The following is a 23,959-nucleotide window of genomic DNA, read 5'->3' on the forward strand; positions in this document are numbered from 1 at the left end:
TCCTTTGGGGATTTTCTCTGAGGCAAGATAGCTTTCCTGTTTCTATCTTTAGGGGTAGTTAGTCCTCCGGCTGTGAAGAAGTGTCTAGGGAGTGACAGGAACATCCCACGGCTACTTCTAGTGTTGTGTTAAGCTCAGGAACTACGGTCTGTACAGGTACCACCTCCTCCAGAGCACGTCCCATGTTGCTCCTAAACCACCAGCTCATAACAGTACAACTGGCCAAAAATGAATTAAATGCATCTCAAAAGAAGGAAAAGGAAGTTCTGAGCCATTTTTTTTTCTGCAGTCTGTTTTGTCTTTTTTTTCCTCTTAATCTCTGGGTGGTTCAGGATTTTGGCGCTGGCATGGATGTTCAGGGTTTGTTTTCTCGTGTGGATCAACTTGCTGCAAGAGTACAGAGTATCCAAGATTATGTTGTCCAGACTCCGGCTTTAGAGCCTAGAATTCCAACCCCTGATTTGTTTTTTGGGGACAGATCCAAGTTTTTGAACTTTAAAAATAACTGCAAATTGTTTTTTGCCTTGAAACCCCGTTCCTCTGGTGATTCCATTCAGCAGGTTAAAATTGTCATCTCTCTGCTGCGTGGTGACCCTCAGGACTGGGCATTCTCCCTTGAATCAGGGGATCCGGCACTGCTTAATGTAGATGCATTTTTTCAAGCGCTCGGATTATTGTATGACGAACCTAATTCTGTGGATCATGCAGAAAAGACCTTGTTGGCCCTGTGTCAGGGTCAGGAAGCGGCAGAAGTATACTGCCAGAAATTTAGAAAATGGTCTGTGCTCACTAAATGGAATGAGGAGGCTCTGGCAGCAATTTTCAGAAAGGGTCTTTCTGAAGCCCTTAAAGATGTTATGGTGGGGTTCCCCACGCCTGCTGGTTTGAGCGAATCTATGTCTCTAGCCATTCAGATTGATCGGCGCCTGCGCGAGCGCAAGGTTGTGCACCATATGGCAGTATCCTCTGAGCAGAGTCCAGAGCCTATGCAATGTGATAGGATTTTGACTAGAGCAGAACGGCAGGGATTCAGACGCCAGAATAGGTTGTGTTTTTACTGTGGTGATTCTGCTCATGTTATTTCTGATTGCCCTAAGCGTACTAAGAGGGTCGCTAGGTCTGTTACCATCAGTACTGTACAGCCTAAATTTCTCTTATCTGTGACCTTGATTTGCTCATTATCGTCCTTTTCCGTAATGGCATTTGTGGATTCAGGCGCTGCCCTGAACTTGATGGACTTGGAATTCGCCAGGCGCTGTGGTTTTTCATTGCAGCCTTTGCAGAGCCCTATTCCCCTATTCATTAGAGGGGCATTGATGCTACACCGTTGGCCAAGAATAAACCTCAGTATTGGACTCAGCTGACCATGTGCATGGCTCCAGCACATCAGGAAGATTGCCGTTTTTTGGTGTTGCATAATTTGCATGATGTTGTTGTACTGGGTTTTCCATGGTTACAGGGACATAATCCGGTGCTGGATTGGAAATCTATGTCTGTGACTAGTTGGGGTTGTCAAGGGGTACATGGTGACGTTCCTTTGATGTCAATTTCCTCTTCCCCCTCTTCTGAAGTTCCTGAGTTTTTGTCGGATTTCCAGGATGTATTTGATGAGCCCAAGTCCAGTTCCCTTCCTCCACATAGGGACTGTGATTGTGCTATTAACTTGATTCCTGGCTGTAAGTTCCCTAAGGGCCGACTTTTCAATCTGTCTGTGCCAGAGCATGCCGCCATGCGGAGTTATGTTAAGGAGTCTTTGGAGAAGGGGCATATTCGGCCGTCTTCCACACCATTGGGAGCGGGATTCTTTTTTGTTGCCAAAAAGGATGGCTCCTTGAGACCCTGTATTGATTATCGCCTTCGTAATAAGATCACGGTCAAATTCCAAAACCCTTTACCTTTGCTTTCTGATTTGTTTGCTCGGATCAAGGGGGCTAGTTGGTTTACTAAGATTGACCTTCGAGGGGCATATAATCTTGTTCGTATTAAACAGGGTGACGAATGGAAAACTGCATTTAATACGCCCGAAGGCCATTTTGAATACCTTGTGATGCCTTTCGGGCTCTCTAATGCTCCTTCTGTATTTCAGTCCTTCATGCATGATATTTTCCGCAATTATCTTGATAAATTCATGATTGTGTATTTGGATGATATTTTGATTTTTTCCGATGATTGGGAGTCTCATGTGAAGCAGGTCAGGATGGTATTCCAGATCCTTCGTGATAATGCTTTATTTGTGAAGGGGTCTAAGTGCCTATTTGGAGTTCTGAAGGTCTCTTTTTTGGGTTTTATTTTTTCTCCCTCATCTATAGAAATGGATCCTGTTAAGGTCCAAGCCATTCATGACTCTATTCAACCCACATCTGTGAAGAGTCTTCAGAAATTTTTGGGCTTTGCTAATTTTTATCGCCGTTTCATTGCCAACTTCTCTAGTGTGGTTAAGCCCCTGACTGATTTGACGAAGAAAGGCGCTGATGTGACGAATTGGTCCTCTGCGGCTGTTGAGGCCTTTCAGGAGCTTAAACGCCGATTTACTTCTGCCCCTGTGTTGCGTCAGCCGGATGTTTCTCTTCCTTTTCAGGTTGAGGTTGACGCTTCTGAGATTGGGGCAGGGGCCGTTTTGTCTCAGAGGAGTTCTGATGGTTCTTTGATGAAACCGTGTGCCTTTTTTTCCAGAAAGTTTTCGCCTGCTGAGCGCAATTATGATGTCGGCAATCGGGAGTTGTTGGCCATGAAGTGGGCATTTGAGGAGTGGCGACATTGGCTTGAGGGAGCCAAGCACCGCGTTGTGGTCTTGACCGATCATAAGAATCTGATTTACCTCGAGTCGGCCAAGCGGCTGAACCCTAGACAGACTCGATGGTCCCTGTTTTTCTCCCGTTTTGATTTTGTGGTCTCGTATCTTCCGGGATCTAAGAATGTTAAGGCTGATGCCCTCTCTAGGAGTTTTTTGCCTGATTCTCCTGGAGTCCTAGAGCCGGTTGGCATTCTTAAGGAAGGGGTGATTCTTTCTGCCATCTCCCCTGATTTACGGCGGGTGCTTCAGGAATTTCAGGCTGATAAACCTGACCGCTGTCCTGTGGGGAAGCTGTTTGTTCCTGATAGATGGACAAGTAAGGTAATTTCTGAGGTTCATTGTTCGGTGTTGGCTGGTCATCCTGGGATTTTTGGTACCAGAGATTTGGTTGCTAGGTCCTTTTGGTGGCCTTCCTTGTCGCGGGATGTGCGTTCTTTTGTGCAGTCCTGTGGAACTTGTGCCCGGGCCAAGCCTTGCTGTTCCCGCACTAGTGGGTTGCTTTTGCCTTTGCCGGTCCCTGAGAGGCCCTGGACGCATATTTCCATGGATTTTATTTCGGATCTTCCTGTTTCCCAGAAGATGTCTGTTATCTGGGTGGTTTGTGACCGGTTCTCTAAAATGGTCCATTTGGTACCTTTGCCTAAATTGCCTTCCTCCTCTGATTTGGTTCCATTGTTTTTTCAGCATGTGGTTCGTTTGCATGGCATTCCGGAAAATATTGTGTCTGACAGAGGTTCCCAGTTTGTTTCTAGGTTTTGGCGGGCCTTTTGTGCTAGGATGGGCATTGATTTGTCTTTTTCTTCGGCGTTTCATCCTCAGACAAATGGCCAAACTGAGCACACTAATCAGACCTTGGAAACCTATTTGAGATGCTTTGTGTCTGCTGACCAGGATGATTGGGTGGCTTTCTTGCCGTTGGCCGAGTTTGCCCTTAATAATCGGGCTAATTCGGCTACTTTGGTTTCGCCTTTCTTTTGTAATTTTGGTTTTCATCCTCGTTTTTCTTCGGGGCAGGTTGAGCCTTCTGATTGTCCTGGTGTGGATTCTGTAATGGACAGGTTACAGCAGATTTGGGCTCATGTGGTGGACAATTTGGTGTTGTCTCAAGAGGAGGCTCAACGTTTTGCTAACCACCGTCGGTGTGTTGGTCCCCGGCTTCGGGTGGGGGATTTAGTCTGGTTATCTTCTCGTCATGTTCCTATGAAGGTTTCTTCCCCTAAGTTCAAGCCTCGGTTTATTGGTCTTTATAAGATTTCTGAGATTATCAATCCGGTATCTTTTCGTTTGGCCCTTCCAGCCTCTTTTGCCATCCATAATGTTTTCCATAGATCTTTGTTGCGGAGATATGTGGTGCCCGTTGTTTCCTCTGTTGATCCTCCTGCCCCGGTGTTGGTTGATGGGGAGTTGGAATATGTGGTGGAGAAAATTTTGGATTCTCGTTTTTTCGAGGCGGAGGCTTCAGTATCTTGTCAAGTGGAAGGGTTATGGCCAGGAGGATAATTCTTGGGTTGTTGCCTCCAATGTCCATGCCGCCGATTTGGTTTGTGCTTTTCACTTGGCTCGTCCTGATCGGCCTGGGGGCTCTGGTGAGGGTTCGGTGACCCCTCCTCAAGGGGGGGTACTGTTGTGAATTCCTCTCTTGGGCTCCCTCCGGTGGTTGTAAGTGGCACTTTTGTGAGTTCTGCTCTTGGGCTCCCTCCGGTGGTTTTAAGTGGTACTGCTGCTCCTTGGATTTAGTAGCCAGCAGCTGCTTCCACTGATTGTCTTTCTGGCTCGGCTATTTAGCCTGGTTCTATCCTTCAGCCTGTGCCAGTTGTCAATGGTTCCTGGTTGGATTCACATCTCTGCTTGGATTTCCCTGATATTCTGACCAGTTCAGCAAAGATAAGTCCTTGCTTTGTTCTTTTGCAGTCCACTTGTTGTGGACTTAATCTTTCTGCACTTTCTATGTTTTTTCTAGTCCAGCTTGTCAGTATTGATTTATTCAGTTTAGCTGGAAGCTCTGGGAAGCAGATTTATCCTCCCACACCTTTAGTCAGGTGTGGAGATTTTTGTAAACTCTGTGGTGGATTTTTCTAGTTTTTAATACTGACCGCACAGTATTCTGTCCTGTTCTATCTATCTAGCTAGAGTGGCCTCATCCTGGTTTCATTCTGCGTATGTCATTTCCCTCTCCACTCACAGTCAATATTTGTGGGGGGCTGTCCTATCCTTTGGGGATTTTCTCTGAGGCAAGATAGCTTTCCTGTTTCTATCTTTAGGGGTAGTTAGTCCTCCGGCTGTGAAGAGGTGTCTAGGGAGTGACAGGAACATCCCACGGCTACTTCTAGTGTTGTGTTAAGCTCAGGAACTGCGGTCTGTACAGGTACCACCTCCTCCAGAGCACGTCCCATGTTGCTCCTAAACCACCAGCTCATAACAGCCGTCCATGACCTCCTCGTCGTCAGCTTCTTACACGATCGTCATACACGCTCATTGCTCGCTACATATCCTGCTCTTCATATTTATGCATTTTTCTATTATATATCAATACAAATCCACCTCTCCCTACATAATAACGGCACCTTTGGTGATGATGGCCAAAGAAACGAACGTCCACTTGATTGTCATCTCTCTGCATGATCTTAGCTGGCCAGAAGCCGAAGCCCTTCATCTTAGCCCAAACCAGCTCATGGTTGGGGATCTGCAATAAAATGCAACTGATCACTAGATCTGCTGTGATAACGCCAAGAAATGAAAAACAAAGAGGCAATGGTGTCACATAAAGAGTCTACTTTTCAGTTTATAATGAAGAGAAGGAAATACATAAAATAACTTTTAGCTTTTATGTGGACTCCAAGATCCATTATATTGGGGAAGAAACCCCCGTTTTACATAGAACCGGGTCATGTGTCATCTGATAACAGGGGGCTAAGGGTGTTTACAGAAGCCAGATCCGCAGTGGTCAGCTCGTATCACCCCTCCCCTTGTTTACAAAGTCCTCTAACATGACCTACAGACAGGGCTTGTACTGCTGTGACAACCCCTTTAAGGCTAGGCTCACATGTGGCAGGTTTATTGTGGATTCTGTAATAAGTCGAAAGTACAGTATTTTTCAGACTATGGGATGCACAGCAGGTTTAGACAGCAGAAAAATCGAAAAAATATTTTTTTATTAAAATTTCCCTGGTGGTGTAAAGTGGAATGGTCATTAGCACTAATTTTAATTCACTAGGATAGAAAATGGAGGTAATAAATGCATGCACATTTATATACACACAGCTCTACTACATGCAGATTTATATACACACACAGATATGCTACATGCACATTTACGTATACACACAGCTCTGCTACATGCATATTTATATACACACACAGCTCTGCTACATGCACATTTATATACACACAGCTCTACTACATGCAGATTTATACATACAGCTCTGCTACATGCACATTTATATACACACAGCTCTACTACATGCAGATTTATATACACACAGATATGCTACATGCATATTTACGTATACACACAGCTCTGCTACATGCATTTATGTATACACACAGCTCTGCTACATGCACATTTATATACACATTATATACACACACAGCTCTGCTACATGCATTTATATACACACAGCTCTGCTACATGCACATTTACGTATACACACAGCTCTGCTACATGCATTTATGTATACACACAGCTCTGCTACATGCACATTTATATACACACAGCTCTACTACATGCACATTTATATACACACAGCTCTACTACATGCAGATTTATATACACACACAGATATGCTACATGCACATTTACGTATACACACAGCTCTGCTACATGCATTTATGTATACACACAGCTCTGCTACATGCACATTTATATACACACAGCTCTACTACATGCACATTTATATACACACACAGCTCTGCTACATGCACATTTACGTATACACACAGCTCTGCTACAATAACATTTATATACACACACAGCTCTGCTACATGCACATTTATATACACACAGCTCTGCTACATGCACATTTATCTGCTACATGCACATTTTTATACACACACAGCTGCTACATGCACATTTATATACACACAGCTCTGCTACATGCACATTTATATACACACAGCTCTGCTACATGCACATTTATATACACACAGCTCTACTACATGCACATTTATATACACACACAGCTCTGCTACATGCACATTTACGTATACACACAGCTGCTACAATAACATTTATATACACACACAGCTCTGCTACATGCACATTTATATACACACAGCTCTGCTACATGCACATTTATCTGCTACATGCACATTTTTATACACACACAGCTGCTACATGCACATTTATATACACACAGCTCTGCTACATGCACATTTATATACACACAGCTCTGCTACATGCACATTTATATACACACAGCTCTGCTACATGCACATTTAAATATAGCTCAGCTACATGCACATTTATATACACACATTGAGCAGTGCGGGCAAGAGGAGAGACAGCAGTTCTTTCAGTGATCAGGAAGAACACGGTGTCAGCGTTCTCCATCTCATGAAGTTGCCTCTGGACTATGAGATGCACACACTTTTTAGCAAGAGTTTTTTTTCGCTAAAAAGTGCATCTTACATTCGAAAAATAAGGTACCTTGCTAGAAAATGTTCCACCCTATCTGAACAGACCCCTAAGAGTGTGTACACACAGTAATACCTTGGTTTTGAGAAATAAAGATAAAAGCTGACATTGATACGTACGCAAGGATAGCAGAACCAATTGTCAGGCCGAGCGTTCGACAAGTAGAAGCAATTTTTGCATAACTGCAGCTCATCCAACTGAAAGGAGAGAATAAAGTCGTCTTACACTGCTTAGGAAAAATACATGAAGGGTTTTCTTTCCAAAAGAAGCATGAAGAGCAATGCAAGAGAAAAGTGGAGGAGTCGCCTAGAGCAGATTATTGCGGTACTCGCCGCTCAGTCACTTCTCCATTTTTCGCTAGTTTTGACACACAATATTAAATTGTTCTCGTTACTGCACTTTGGTGGGTTACCATACATTATCTCCTTCCATGCTCACAAGTATTCCTGGTGTGCCAACCAAATGGTATCATTTTTATACACTGTTGATATAGTGGTAACATATTCTGCAGCGCAGTCCGGAGACGGTCACTATTTACTTTGCCTGCCCATAAAATGGGCTCACAAGCTAATTTCTCTCTAGTAGAAAAACCTACAAATTTCATGGAGATGTTAATTTAAAAAAAAGTCAAGTAGTTGGCGCTACTCAATTATTCCTCCTGGCACAGTTGTACAAACATTTAATTTGGTGGTGTTGAACGTGCAGCAGTGGTGCTCAGTGATGGGTGAGCGCCGTGGATTATTTTCTACTACTGGACTCCTTGTATGTGTTTAAGGGAGTCTGTCGGCACATAATAATGCAGCAGAGGGGCCCCACTGATTATTTTGGGTCCTTTTGGCTTCACAGTTTGTGTCAGTTTTTAAAACAGAAGAAAAAGTACCGTCTGCAGAACTGTTTCTTGCTTGCTAAAAACAAACACATCACTGATCCCAGGCGGACCCCCATATTAATCAGTTGTCATCAGTTATCTGTTTCTGACATTAATTCCATTTGTCTGATCCCCAAAATCTAATAAACAAACAAAATGTGCAAAAATAGGTCTGAACCCTCACCAGCTGCTGTTATCGGTTACTCCACGTGTCCGACCGCACACTATAGGCGTATACGGGGGTCACAGCCCACCATCTCTGAGGCCACGTGGACTTGTAGCCTTAATGTTTAACACTTCTGCTGCCCCTCCTGGGCTACCCGCCGCGGCTCAGCTTACCTCATGACACGTGTCCTTGTACAGAACCTTGGCCACGTCGGCCTGCTCGCTGTCATCTGTAATGATTATAACAGAGCGCGTGTTATCCGATCAGGCCTGCAGCATTACGTTACAAGACCCCACAACTGCCTCCTGCAAGCCCCATATAGAAGGAAAATCATATTGGGACTTTACGGGAAAGCATAAAATGCAATGTCTGCACAAGACGGCCATGGCTCGGGGGCTACAGGGGTACCTACAGGTGTAGCTCCAGGCCCAGCATTTCCTGGAGCCGTGGCGGCTCCCCGGGGTGGCACTGGCACAATATGGTGCTACATGGCAGATTAGTATTGTGCTGGGGGTCCCGCTAAAGCCATAGTGTCCCTGCTGTTTACAAACATGGCTGCTTTCTTTCAAAAATGGTCCCCGCACCCGTCTACAGAGTGTGTATGTTACTCTAGCTCAGCTCAATGACGCACTCCTGCAATTCCACATACAACCTGCAGACTGGTGTGGCGCTGTTGCTGAAAGAAAGCATACAATATATTTCTAACTGTGGACAAGCCATTAAATCTACACTACATCACCTCCATAGAAAATAATGGTGTTGTGCAGAAGGAGCTGAGCGTCGGCTTTGAACTCTTCGTAATTCTTGTACTTTCCTTCAGTTACTTTCTGGAAAGAAAAAAGTAGAAATAAATAAGAGGTTAAAGATTTACAGGGGGAAACTGAAGTCATTCTCTTGTACTGTCAGTTCAGGAACTTAGTCCGCATATTACTCAGAACCATAATGGGACCCCACTATACCCGTGTACCCCTCCGGTGGATTATTTCATCAGAGTCAGTTTGATCCCGAGTAAGAAACTTGCAGAAGTATACCGGCTTTAATAATATGTAAAATGAAAACTACATAGCAAATAATAGGGCTCCTCACAGCCGGTCATTGCAAAATCCAAAACACACACATCATCAATTGTAGATCTTCTTAAAGGAACAGTAGCACATGCCATCACTATGATCGGAGGGGTCCTACCACTGGGTCAGAAGTGCTGGTATAGGGGTGCGATACTCGAAGGGCCTGATTCATTATTTGCAGGATTTTTTTTGCCTTGCCGTATTCTTTAACTTATTTATGCCCCAAGTTTTTCAAAATAGAGCCCACTGCTCATGAATTTTGCCCCAAATCCAAAATGCTCCATAAAGTTTCAGTCTTTAACATTAGCGTAAAAAAAAGTTGCACGTTTTTTGAAAATGTTGCACAAAATTTTAGACGTATATAAAATCATTGTTGGGGGCAGAGGGGGACTGGGGGACATTCGTGCAAACATTTTGTAAGTTTTTTATAAAAAAAGTCGCCATTGATGAACCAGACGAAAACATCTGGAAACCCCGAACGCCAGCAACAACAGAAAAGATAAAAGATAAAAAAAAAAAAAAAACAGACGGACACGTGTGAAACAGAATTTAAAAAAGGCGCCAATTCGAAGAAAAATAAGGCACAGATGAAAAATAGGCCAAAAAAATTCTGCGCCCGAAAGTGACCCGCGCTGAAAATGTCAATATATGTGGAGGAAATCCTAAGCATTTCAGCAGCGAAATCAGTAACAAAATCCACACAGTTCACGGCAGATTCTGCTGCGTCATTTTCGTTATGGCGACTGTGGAGTGGATCAGTTTCACACACATGTACGCCAGTCATAAGAGCGCATAGAAACTAATGTTCAGAAGTAGAACGTGATGTTGCAGCAGCACGGTGGGTTGTTGATCCTAACAGTGCGCTCTCCCAATGCTGCAGTCAGATGCGCCTCTGTAGCACAGAGTATGCAGGAAACGCACGCTCCTTGCCTAGGAAACCAGCCACCTCTGAGACGGCAATCTAAGCAGTGAGAAATAAATTAAAGAACTAAAGTCTCCTTCTTAAAAGCAATTTGCAATTTTACTCCTTTAATAAGTTGAGACAAGTCCTTTAATAAGCATGCTCTCATCAAGGCAAAAGTCATTCTGAAAGAAAGGGGGGAGAGGTGAGCTGTGATGCCACATCGAGAAAGGTGGATCCTGTCATATCTACTGTATGTGATTACTGGTCATGTGATTCTGCCTGTAATGATAATGAGACTGCTGTAAAGAACAGAAATGTGGGTCTGGTATTAGCCATAGTAACCAGTGTGAAAATTGAAACAATTTTAATTTTTTTTTTTTTTTTTTTTAAACTGAAAACACATTTAACATAAAAACCTGATTTGGAGACCCGGTGGTTTTATGATGACACATTCCCTTTAATACATAAGTGTCTTGTAAGGGCAGAAATGAGAGTGAGTGACGTGTGAGGGCAGATGTGGATGGCTGGACAATCCCTACAGATATGTGCATACCTCATTAATAGTGGCGACATCGATGGCGGTGTGCACCAACCGTCTGTACATGGGATGCTTACTGTCCTTCCCTTTCTTGTTCAGCTCAATTGCCTGGAAAAGAAGACACAGAATTTAGTTTAAAAGCCGATTTTCACATATTCAGAAAGTCTTTGTCAGTCAATAAGTGACGCGGGCATGATGGTGGAGGCGGCGTGCCCGCAGCACCTTACACAGCTCAGCAGACACTTCTTTAGTCACGTGCATCAGGAAATTGCAATAGTGAAGCACCCCTTGAAGTATTTAAGGGGTTGTCCAGGCTTGGAGTACAAGAGTTCAAGTACTCTGTGACTGCAGACTTGTGAATCCTCGCAGTGCGCACACTGCACACTGTCAGGATTCTCCAGTGCTGGAACGTGTGGTCATGTAACTACAAGTATGCAATAACATAAATCCGGCCACATTCCAACTAGATGTGTCCAGCCTTCACGTCTAGTCGGCACATAACCGCATGTATGCAAATCACATCCTTGCAGTCACACACCCGCCACTCCTGGAAAATCCAGACAAGGCGTTGTGAAGGTTCATAGAGTGACTACAGACTTGAACCCCGAGCCTGGACAACCCACTTTAAGGGGAGTCTACGAGTACAAAATGACTGTTCAAACCAAACACAGGAGTGTGCTGAGCTGTCCGGCTACGCCGAGGGTGCGCTGAGTGCCTGTGATTGACCTGAACAGTCATTTTATGCAGACAGACTCCTTTTAGGAGTTGGATAAAAAAAATAGAATTAGGTTCCGTCCACATTGGACTCCTAAGCTGTAGATTTTTAGGAAAAAAACCTGCAACATATTAAAAACAGCAGCATTGTGCTATGTAATGGGTAAAAATGATGACAAATGTGCAACATCTCTGCAAAGAAATCCACGACACAGGACACACAATGTGGTGCAGATTTTGCATGCAAATTTCTTATTTTTCAGGAAAATCTGCCGCATATCAGTCTTGTGTGGACAAACCGTAAGGCCAAGTTCTGTGAATTCTCAACCCAGTCACATCCACATATTGTGGACGCAGCAGTGTCACTACACACCACCAGGGGGCTCCTCTGCATCACAGATGAGACCACAACTGTAAAATGAATGAGGTTAGTCCATATGATTGCTTTTGTGTGGAAAGTTCTTCATGTAACAGCACTGGTGTGTGCTGGATAATATACCGGGCTTCTAGACCCAGGTGCTAGTCTAGAACAGGCTAGTAACAAGTACGGCACATGCACTTGGGTCTACAATGACAAAAAAATCATAGTCAGACGATAATGAGGATCTGTCACCATGTCTGATTTATTGGACATACGTCTTCCCCACAATATAGCAATCTTGGAACATCTTTTCTTATTGCTCAGTGTTCTGCGCTTCCTCAGTGACACCTCCTAGAACTGGCTGTAACCAATCAGCATTTCAGTGGAGCGTGTCAGCAGTGATTGGACAGTGTCAGTGTGTCAGCAGTGATTGGACAGTGTCAGTGTGTCAGCAGTGATTGGACAGTGTCAGTGTGTCAGCAGTGATTGGACAGTGTCAGTGTGTCAGCAGTGATGGGACAGTGTCAGTGTGTCAGCAGTGATTGGACAGTGTCAGTGTGTCAGCAGTGATTGGACAGTGTCAGTGTGTCAGCAGTGATGGGACAGTGTCAGTGTGTCAGCAGTGATTGGACAGTGTCAGTGTGTCAGCAGTGATTGGACAGTGTCAGTGTGTCAGCAGTGATTGGACAGTGTCAGTGTGTCAGCAGTGATTGGACAGTGTCAGTGTGTCAGCAGTGATTGGACAGTGTCAGTGGTGATTGGACAGTGTCAGTGTGTCAGCAGTGATTGGACAGTGTCAGTGTGTCAGCAGTGATTGGACAGTGTCAGTGTGTCAGCAGTGATTGGACAGTGTCAGTGTGTCAGCACTGATTGGACAGTGTCAGTGTGTCAGCAGTGATTGGACAGTGTCAGTGTGTCAGCAGTGATTGGACAGTGTCAGTGTGTCAGCAGTGATTGGACAGTGTCAGTGTGTCAGCACTGATTGGACAGTGTCAGTGTGTCAGCAGTGATTGGACAGTGTCAGTGTGTCAGCAGTGATTGGACAGTGTCAGTGTGTGTAGGGCCACCTTCTTTTCTAGGAGGAAGACCATAGGAACGGCAGAACACAGCGCTATAAGAGAACATGCTAATTACGTCCCATCCCATTATGAACCATACAGACAGGAGGGAGGACAGAGCCGCTGTCTTTCCAATCAGCAATGTAATTAATAGTGGAATAGTGATTTATATCATATTAATATCACTCAGTGTATTTCTCTGGTAGTACGACTCTTGGTTGAACGCTGTCATGGATCACGGAGGCAGCAATGTTTTCTTAATTATTCCTTCAGTCAGACCGGGTGTAGATTGCACACTGCCATAATGAAGGAATGATTAACTAAACCGATGGTCAGCTGATCTGAAAGTCTTGTCTATCTGTGTCCTGCTTGGAAGGCCTAGCGGTCCCTGATCAGATACTGCTCTTTGAGGCGAGAATCATTTGAACAATCGTCCCCGTTCTCTTGGATGAGAGGACCTATGGCCGTCTGACCGTAGCCTGACCATCGTGCTCTTGGGCTTACTGACCACTGGGCAATTAGTAGAATTAGTGATGGAGTACGGCCTCATTCCAAATGTCCAACATTCTCCTACTCCATGATTTTTCGAAGACTCTGATTTTGAGCTGAGTGTCAGATCAGCAGTGTGAGTCTAAGGGTCCACGAGAAAATGGGACTGCACTTGGATGACATCTGAGTGCGGTCCCATTTTCACAGACTAAAAGTCACATAGGAGGTGAAGAAACTTTTTTTTTTCTCCATGTAGGAGATAAACTGACATCACTCGGCTCAAACTCTGATCAAAATATGTACGTGAGAAAAACGGACGTCTGAATGAGGCCCAACGCAGCCCATCGTCATGCACTGACCTATCGTCACACGCCCTACAGAAGGTCTAGATGGCCACCGACATGACAGAAAGCTTAGCCGTAACAATCTACTATGACGTCTGCGAGGAAAGAAAATGCAGAAATGAGAACAAGACATGAATGAGAGAACCATGGCTGCTCCGGCAAGATGTGATCACCATGTGCTCGAGAGGACACAGAGGAAGCAGCTTCCTGGAAGTATCACCTACCCTCTCCTTCATGCGGGACACAATGAATCGCAGGTATTTACCCATCTCCTGCTTGTTGGCGGCTTTCTTCTTCAAAGTCTAAAGAACAAAGGAAAAGTCAAAGGTACAAGAGCCACCATCACCACCATGGGAGCGCCTACAGGAGGCGTGCGGGGTACAGAAGACACAGGCCCGGTATAATGCAGGGTGTGAACGGTGAGGAACCGCAGCGTGTCCAAGGGGGGTGGAGGGGAACCTCCTGTCCCTTTCTGCTACTTTGGTAGGAACGTAAGAAGGGAGTCAGATCAGACTACGCAGAGGTTCTTTGTAGTCTGTTACCATGGAGATACATAGAATGCATAGGAGCTGCACATTTTTAATTGACACATTTCATATTTGGTCATCTTTTTATTTTAAATTAATAGAAAAAAAATGAAAAAAAAAATAAATTATAATATATATATATATATATATATATATATATATATATATATATATATATATATATATATATATTTTTTTTTTTCCCCTCACATCGGGGCTTGTATTTACAGGACGCGTTGTATACAGGTATTTTTAGTTTTTTTTTAGTCTTCCTTTTGCACAATTTAAAGACCCCTTCTTTTAGAATACAATGCCTTGCTCAATGCCTTTATGGATGCATCCGTTTTCACCTTGATGGAACTGTATAAGGATTTCAGCTGCTGCCATTTGGTTACTACTTTATTCCCGTTTTCAGGAGCGCTGTGCCTGGTTACTGTTTTTTGATGGCCTCATTGCTCTGGATAGAACATGTGTTTGTTATACTGGTTGGTGCACACGTGTTGATACCAAGCTTTGCTTCACTTTCTTTCTTTTTCCTTCTTAGTCCCACTGGGGGACTTGGAACATCTCAATCTCCTGATTACTTAAAATCTTCTGCATTGCTGGTATTATGCCGGTCACTATAGGGCTATGTGCACACTGAGGGTGTTTTTTTGGAGATAACTAAAAACGATGGGTTTTTCAAGTGGAAACTGCTCGAAAACTGGAAACCACGCGAAGATTTTGGAAGAGTTTTTCGTTTCCTGGAGCTAATTTGAAACATTTTGGAAGTTTGATTTTCCCGAATCTTATTTTGCAGCCTTCTGATTGGACAGTGTATAGCTCTGAGCATTTCCCATCAGTAACCACTTAAAAAAAGTGACATAATCCTTTTTTTTCCCCTGGAAAGTAAAAAAAACCCCCACTCAACTGACTAAACACAAGGCTTTACAATAGAAATGAACAGGAAGAGTCCTTCAAGCGGTTTTTGGAGCCGTTTTCCAGACGTCTTATGGAGAGGACCGAGTCCAAAATACTCCTCAAAAAACTGTGTGTGCAGATACTCCTAGTATTTTTGAGGAGGTCAAAACCGATGAGTTTTGTAGTGGAAACCCTCCATCTGGAAACACTCCTACTGCAGGAAGTTTTTGGAGGAGTTTTTTTGCTTTCCAAGCTTCAAAAAAAGTGACTTGTACTTTTTTTGTTTTTTACCAGGCGTTTTTCAAAACTGGAAGCGGAAAAAAAAAAATCTAAAAAGACTGAATACGTGAGCGGCAAAGAGGTTTTACAATAGCGATAAATGGGAATAATCTTTCAAGTGTTTTTGAAACGAATTTTCAGGTGTTTTGTTTAAGTGGACCGGCTGCAAAAAACCCGTGAGCACATTGCCTAAAAGGGTATACCCATCTCCAAGATCCTATCCCGATATGTAGTATGTGTAATAAAATTAGCAAATACCTCCGATTAGAAATATAGTATAGTTCTCCTGATAGCCTATGTTGCTTACCCCATGTGCAGGCATTGCAGTACCTTAGGTATCCATGGTAACAACCACTAGCAACTAACTGTCACTATATGAGTAGTTGTAACCATAGATACCTAAGCTATTGCAATGCCCTGCACATGGGGTAAGCAACGTAGCTAATCAGAAGAACTATACTACATTTCTAATTGGAGGTATCTGCTAATATTACTAATATTTTACACCTACTACATATTGGGAGAGGATCTTGGAGATGAGAGTACCCCTTTAACATCAGGCAGGGTCCAATAGTCTTCCAGGCCACTGTAAAGGGTGTCCATTTGAGATATTTGTAAAATCTCACAATCAGGATTTGCCTTTTTTGTCATTCCAATTATTAGAATGGCTCCAAAAGATGGGATTCATGTATTCACACATTCAAAATAGTGTTTTTTTTTTCGTTTGGTTATATTAATGTAGTATATACCATTTACATATGGCATCAGAGATGAGCTTACCTTGCATACTGGGCACTGCCAGTGATTACTGCTATCCCGGAGTCTTAAATCATCAGGTAAACATTTAGGGTGGTACACACGGAAACACTGGTCACACATCATCACCTCTCCGGGGGAATGACACTCAAAACAGTACCAGTCATGAGTTTCTGTCTCCCAGTCCTAGGAGAAACACATGGTTATTTGGCAAGGTAACAGGTGGGGTGTGCGGACAGGTAAGAAGCTGAACCTAAAGTGTCGATTAGCCATTAGAGGAGAACCCGCCAGGGCTGCAAGAGCGTGCAATGTGTTGCTCCAATTCCAGGGATGGCCTCTGAGCCTCTGCATGAAGGAACAGTAGTAGGAAATCTCCAGCAAGTCTGAAGATACCTGTATGCGATAACGGGTCAGATACTAAATGAAAAACCTCAGCTAGGCAGCACTTCACAAACAAGGCTTGTAATTCAGCCTCAGGTGCAATGCCAGACTGATCCTATGGCCAAGGGTGGCGCTGTTTGTGATGGAAAAAAAAATCTAAATAAAGTTCTTTTATCTAATCTTAGCCATCCCCCAGTAGGTGAATGTTCAGCTGGTCCTGATTTGGAAGTTTTCTTCCATTCCTGTAATATTGTAACAACAGACTTGCTCTTGATTGTGCTGGGCGCCACTGATAAAAGTAAGGAAAAGTGTCCTGTCTCCTCTACGGCACTCCTCAACTTCAACTATGTCTTATAATAAGTACCAACCCTTATAACAGGGACTCTTATACTGCAGACTAGAGCCAAGGAGGCAGGGGTCCTTATTTTATAAATGGCCCTCAGCAGGATCTTGGAGAAGCCCACACTGAAAAAACTACGAGAATGGTGCAAACTGGCTAAAAAAATAGAGGTCCTGCACCATGTTAAAGCCGAAAATGACTGTTCAAACCAAACCCAGCCGCTCTGTGCACCCAAACCCAGGTGCTCTGTGCACCCAAACCCAGGCGCTCTGTGCATCCAAACCCAGGCGCTCTGTGCACCCAAACCCAGGTGATCAGTGAACCCAAACCCAGCCGCTCTGTGCACCCAAACCCAGGCGTTCTGTGCACCCAAACCCAGGCGCTCTGTGCATCCAAACCCAGGCGCTCTGTGCATCCAAACCCAGGCGCTCTGTGCACCCAAACCCAGGCGCTCGGTGCACCCACACCCAGCCGCTCTGTGCACCCAAACCCAGCCGCTCTGTGCACCCAAACCCAGCCGCTCTGTGCACCCAAACCCAGGCGCTCTGTGCACCCAAACCCAGGCGCTCTGTGCACCCAAACCCAGGCGCTCTGTGCATCCAAACCCAGGCGCTCTGTGCATCCAAACCCAGGCGCTCTGTGCATCCAAACCCAGGCGCTCTGTGCACCCACACCCAGCCGCTCTGTGCACCCAAACCCAGGCGCTCGGTGCACCCAAACCCAGGCGCTCTGTGCACCCAAACCCAGGCGCTCTGTGCATCCAAACCCAGGCGCTCTGTGCATCCAAACCCAGGCGCTCTGTGCATCCAAACCCAGGCGCTCTGTGCACCCACACCCAGCCGCTCTGTGCACCCAAACCCAGCCGCTCTGTGCACCCAAACCCAGCCGCTCTGTGCACCCAAACCCAGGCGCTCTGTGCACCAAAACCCAGGTACTCTGTGCACCAAAACCCAGGCACTCTGTGCACCAAAACCCAGGTACTCTGTGCACCAAAACCCAGGTGATCGGTGAACCCAAACCCAGGCGCTCTGTGCACCCAAACCCAGGTACTCTGTGCACCAAAACCCAGGTAGTCTGTGCACCAAAACCCAGGTGATCGGTGAACCCAAACCCAGGCGCTCGGTGCACCCTTGGTGTGGCCTGACAGCTCAGTGCACCTTCCCAACCGGAGCCAGATAGAAAACAAGTTGGTGGGAAGGTGCCATGAGCTGTCAGGTCACACCAAGGGTGCGCCAAATGCTCCTGCTTGGTTTGAACAGTCAATTTGTGCTGACAGTTAGTTTATGATTAAGTTAAAGGGGTTGTCCATTTCTCAAAAATACCTTTAGGTTTCTAAAGTACTTACAATTATACTTTTATTTCCGAGGGTGCCCCTATTTGGGTATTCGTAACGTTTTCAGGTTCGTCAGCTTCACTACTGGCCCCATGGTCCACACTAGAAGGGGTCAGAAGGCTTCATATCCACTATATAACCCTGACAACCCCTTGACAGCAGCCTGACAATTCCAGTAATCCATATATCCAATATATGCACATTTTTTAGCACATTTTTTGGGGGTATCTATAGACAAAGCAGCCGCGGCAACACATTACAGGCTCTTCCATTTCTGTAGGGTTTCACAACGCTGCGATCTACATGTTCACCACCTATAACATTAGTGAGGGGACATTCACAATGAACTGTAGTGTACGGTCATTAACCCCAATGCAGACTTGCCCCCCACGTTATTTAGGGTTCCCACTGCTTCGACTATGGAAAGTAACAAAAGAAAGTGGTGGCTTACATACTTGCAAAGCTTGATATCAAAAGCACTTTAACAAACCTCAGGAGAATTCACTGATTTTCCCTCTCTTCCGTGAATTTGGTGATGTTTCATCTGCAATAATTTACAAAAGTGTTTGTGCTAAACAGAATTGGAATATTCTAGAGGGATTGCAAAATCATCAGGTATAAATGAACACATTAGGTAAGAAAAATGCTAGAAAACAAGAGGTCTGCTGAGGCCCAGCTAATGATTTGGTGCAGCACTCATTACAAATACGCTTTTTTTAATCTCCTACTTTAAAGGGACACTCTTCTTTTTGGCGGGTGAGCAGCTGCTAATATCTATACAGTATATGAATAGTAATGTAATGCTTCATTTCTCCTGCGGAGGCGCTGCAGGGAAACTTGCTACTGGGATTTCCTGCAGATTACAGCAGCAGGACATACTGTGACCAGCTTACGGATGGGGTGTTTAGCTCATAATCTAAATTTAGTGAGAGGTCACCTCCTTTAAGTGGGGGGATATAATACAGCATGCTATTCAGGACCAAGAGGCAGCTGTATTGGGGGCTGCCAGCGAGGGACGAACCACGAGAAAGAGAACCACAATGGCTTATCTACCGGTGACGACTGATGAGGATCCATTACCGCTCCCGTCTGTTTTGCCAAATACTTCTCTTGACCATTTTATAACAAATCCAAAGCACCTTTTCTTATAATTCCATGTTGTGCTGTTCCTCTTGAATAATTATACATAAATATACAACTGGGTGTTACTATTCTCCTTGCCAAATGGGTGTGTCCCAACACAGGCCAATAATGTCAGCATTGATTGGACAATGTCAGATTGTGTAGTGACACCTCCCCAACTGGTAACACCCAGATGTCAATTCATCCATAAATGTCTGGGAGGAATAACAGGAACAACAAACTACAGAGTTATATGAAAATATGCTCCGGAACGGTTATTTCATGAAGACTATATATATGTATTAAAATAGACATGTCATTATAATAGGTCAGCTTTGATTTTTAAAGTGAATCAATCAGCAGGTTTTGCTACCCAATCAGGGAGCAGCATAGTGTAGAGCCAGAGACGCTGATTCCAGGGATGTGTCACTTACTGGGCTGCTTGCTGCCGTTTTGATCAAATCTCTGTTTTATGTGCTGCAGATCTACCAGTTCTCTGAATGCTGAGCTCTGTATAACCCCGCCCCCACCACTGATTGGCAGCTTTCTGTGTACACTGCGCATAGCTACCAATCAGTGGTGTGGGCGGGGTTATACAGAGCTCAGCATTCAGAGAACTGTTAGATCTGCGGCAGAGAAAACAGCAATTTTATTAAAACTACAGCAAGCAGCCGAGTTGTTCAAACATCACTGAAATCAGGGTGTTTGCCTTTACATTATGTTGCTTTCAGAATAGGTGGCAAAACACCTGGTGACAGATTCCCTTTAAAACTTATCTTACAGTTGTACTTGTCTTATGCAGTTAGCCCATTTTAATGATGATATATCACAGAAATAACAATGATGGTGTATTCCAATAATACTGATATAAACCCATATGATTAATAAATATTGCCAGTAATAATCTGTTCCATCACTTGGACCAGTCATCACTAGATATAAATACAATATATAGCAGGGGATCTTATTAGTTAGCTCAACTAATCATGGAATGATTTTCCGTGGGAATGTTTCTCTGTTGCCAGTATCAGCCTGCTTACCTGATAGGAAAAGAACTGCAAAAAACATTTAGGTTTTGGGCACATGGAGGTTTTTTGAGGCGTTCAAAACTCACAATTTTTCTAGTAGAAACAGCTTTGGGAAACGCTACTTCTTCTGGGAGTTTTTGGGGGGGTTTTCGTTTCCTGATTCGTTTTTTTAAGCGTTTTTTTTTTTTTTTGCAGTCTTCTGAATGGACACCGCATAGTTTGGAGCAGATTTAATTAGGCATCGCTTCAAAGAAACGACACTTTTTTCTTCCTATGAGGTGACTAAGTGGAAAAAAAATTCTCAAAAGACTAAACGAACAAATGTTTTTTACAACAGAATGGAATAGCAAGAGCCTTTAAAGCGGTTTTTAAGTGATTTTTTCATACGACTTTTGACCGTCTCCAAAAGACTCCTCAAAAAAACTCTGTGTGCACATACCGTTTAGGATTATATGCAGAGGGTTTTTTTATATTTACTGAGGCGGTCAAAAACTACGAGATATCTAGCGGAAACGACTTTAAGAAGCGTTCCTTCTTTGGGAAGTTTTTGGAGGAGTATGGCTCCATGTTTGCGTGGGTTTCCTCCGGGTTCTCCGATTTCCTCCCACATTCCAAATACATAGATAGGGAATCCCAATGGGGACAGTGATGATGTCTGTAAAGCGCTGTGGAATTAATAGCGCTATATAAGTGAATACAATAAATAAATATGTGTCCAGAATCGGCCTAAAAAAAAAAAACACTCCAGAAAATGAACACAAAGCACAGCAATGTCAAAACTACATGGCTGTGCACATGGTCCGTATTAGATCACGTCTTTCAACCGCTTCAGGGTTCGGAAACTGATGCAAGAACGATGACAAAGCTGCCGCTGTATTCCTGTAGCGGCTTCACCTGGGATAACTGTTCGGATGCACTGGAGTCTAAAAGGCGGCGTGTGCATATAGCCATTTTTTTTACGGTACAGTTTTTCTTAAAGCGTTTTTTGCAGCCTTCTGATTGGACAGTGATATGCACTCTCTTTTTACTCACCAGGAAAGACAGAAATGGCTGAGCATATGAACAGCCAAGTGTTTTCACTATGGAAATGAATAGGAGGTGTCTTTCAAGTATTTTTGAAGCAATTCTTTGCAGGTGTTTCTGAAGCAGATCTGCTCCAAAAAACTCCTGAAAAAACTCAGTGTGAACACATCCGTACAGCCAATTCACAGGACAAACTTTCACAAACAGTCACCGTACTTTGTATTGTTTTTATTCACACGCACAAAAAAACTAAACTATATACATCCGAAGAAAGAAACAGATGTATGGCACAGGGATGTCGAGTTATAACACATCTACAAGGTTGTATAAAAGGATCATGTCCCAATTACTGCACTAAAAACGCAGAGCTTTTACTGGGCAGCAATACGGCACCGACCGAATAGTCTCACAATCCTGTTATGGAGGGGAAGAAACGCTACTGCAAGTCTGTGCTGACTTTGTAAATTCTTAAGGCAGCTATACATACTGCTAGTGGCTAAAAACGCGCTCTCCTGACCCCCGATACACATGCAGGCTCAACTCTGCGGAGTGTGCATGTGTTCTGTATGGGGAGAATGAATAACAAGACACTGATGGCAGCAGCTTATCTGCCCCATAAACAGACGGATCAGCGGTTAAAAATGCAGCATGATGCTTCTTTTCCCCCGATGTTATCTGTTGGGGGGAATGGAGGGGCCTCCCAACAAGTTAGACCAATGATCCCCAAGCTTTCCCCCCCGACATTATCGGTTGGGGAGAGTTGAGGAGCCTCACTACACGTTAGACCAGTATTTCCCAAACTCGAGTCCTCACGGACCCCAAGAGGTCATGTTTTCAGGATTTCCATACTGCTACACAAGTGAGAGAACTCCTGATACTTCCATCACCTGTGCAATACTAAGGAAATCCTGAAAACACGACCTGTTGGGGTCCGTGAGGACTCGAGTTTGGAAATACGGCGTTAGACCAATGATCCCAACCTTTTCCCCCAACATTATCTGTTGGGGAGAGTTGAGGGGCCTCCCTACACGGGTAGACCAATGATCCTCAACCTTTCTTTCCTGGAGAGCCACAGTCAGCTCTGAAAGAGGGTTGCAAGCCACATCCAGAATCCCCCAAGTAGTGACCTCCAGCTCCACCCTGCTACCCCACACACACAGTATCAACACCCAGAGCCCTCATATTATCAATATAATACTAGCCGACGCTTCCCACAGATCACACCGGGGCAGAACACTTACATGTAGGGGTCCCACCTTACTTACATTCGGTGTTATTGCTTGAAGCACTCCTGCTACACTATCATTTCCAGCTTAAAGCACCCCTTAACCCCTGGAGGGTATCATTCTGTCTTCAGGATACCATACTCAATACATTTCTCTAGCCTTGTGGCCAGTGTATGTGCATCCAGATCTGCTCTTCTGTGGGGGGCTACTCACAAGGCACCACCTTGTGACCTGCTCTTTGTAGCTGTTTGTTAGTCCTGGTGCTAAGGCACAAAGCTGCCAGACAATGGCGAGCCACAGTTTGGTGACCCTTGCATTAGGGTGCATTCACACTGCATTTTGGCACCCGTCCGAACCCCCTGCAAAACAGGATTCAGGTGTACGTGCCGACGGGGCCATAGACTATAATGTTGCAGATGGAGTGAACGTGAACTCTATCGTGCATCATTTTCGGGGGTGTACGCCTACTGCAGACGGACCCCCAAACACTGTCTACAACATTCGAGTGTCCATCTCTATTAGGCGTACACACCCGAAAATGATGCAGGTAGCGTTCACATTCAGTCAGTCTATGGCCCCGTTGGCGCATATGCCCGAATCCTGTTTTGCAGGGGTTCAGACATTAGCCCTGATGGAATCAATGGGTGTCAGAACGCAGTGTGAAAGCCCCCCAGGATGATTGTCCGGCTTCTCTGTAATCTGTTGATCTGATGTGCACAGCCAGCTGTACAGTGCCTGTCACCAGGAGAAAAGTCACACATTTTTGCACCTACTACTGTTGCTCCCCATTGTATTCTATTGTTTGTAGGTTTTTTTTAGAAAACAAAAATATATTCCAGTAAGAGAAAAGCCAGCACTCCGTCCTTCTTGAGGAAAAACCCTGAGTTTACGGTAACTTCCACATGTGCTTAAACCACTGAAGACAGGTCATCAAACACTGACGCGTTTTGGAAGTAACTCCTGGTTCATGGCTGTATTACATGGACACCCAAAATTACATGTGGGGGCTCTCTACAGGCGCAAATGATGTCCTAAACAGTGGTCTGGTGCCTGTATCTCCAGTAGCCGCATACAATATTTGGCGGACACTGTAAATCCTTGGTTCACA

At 44.4% G+C, this 23,959-nt stretch overlaps 1 protein-coding gene across 1 annotated transcript in view; it reads right to left on the reverse strand.

The window, feature by feature from the left end:
- The window catches only part of ZMYND11 (zinc finger MYND-type containing 11), a 72,034-nt gene that overhangs the window by 12,625 nt on the left and 35,450 nt on the right, over positions 1 to 23,959 (reverse strand). The window contains exons 4-11 of the mRNA XM_077268552.1: positions 18,943 to 18,996; positions 16,423 to 16,584; positions 14,161 to 14,238; positions 10,986 to 11,078; positions 9,201 to 9,288; positions 8,635 to 8,690; positions 7,547 to 7,624; positions 5,359 to 5,477 (exon numbers count right to left, since the gene is read on the reverse strand). Of these exons, the coding sequence (XP_077124667.1) occupies positions 5,359 to 5,477; positions 7,547 to 7,624; positions 8,635 to 8,690; positions 9,201 to 9,288; positions 10,986 to 11,078; positions 14,161 to 14,238; positions 16,423 to 16,584; positions 18,943 to 18,996 (728 nt within the window). The remainder of the gene's footprint in view (positions 1 to 5,358; positions 5,478 to 7,546; positions 7,625 to 8,634; positions 8,691 to 9,200; positions 9,289 to 10,985; positions 11,079 to 14,160; positions 14,239 to 16,422; positions 16,585 to 18,942; positions 18,997 to 23,959) is intronic.

This window comes from Ranitomeya variabilis, chromosome 6 (genome assembly GCF_051348905.1).
Source record: "Ranitomeya variabilis isolate aRanVar5 chromosome 6, aRanVar5.hap1, whole genome shotgun sequence".
In the NCBI taxonomy this organism is placed as follows: domain Eukaryota; kingdom Metazoa; phylum Chordata; class Amphibia; order Anura; family Dendrobatidae; genus Ranitomeya; species Ranitomeya variabilis.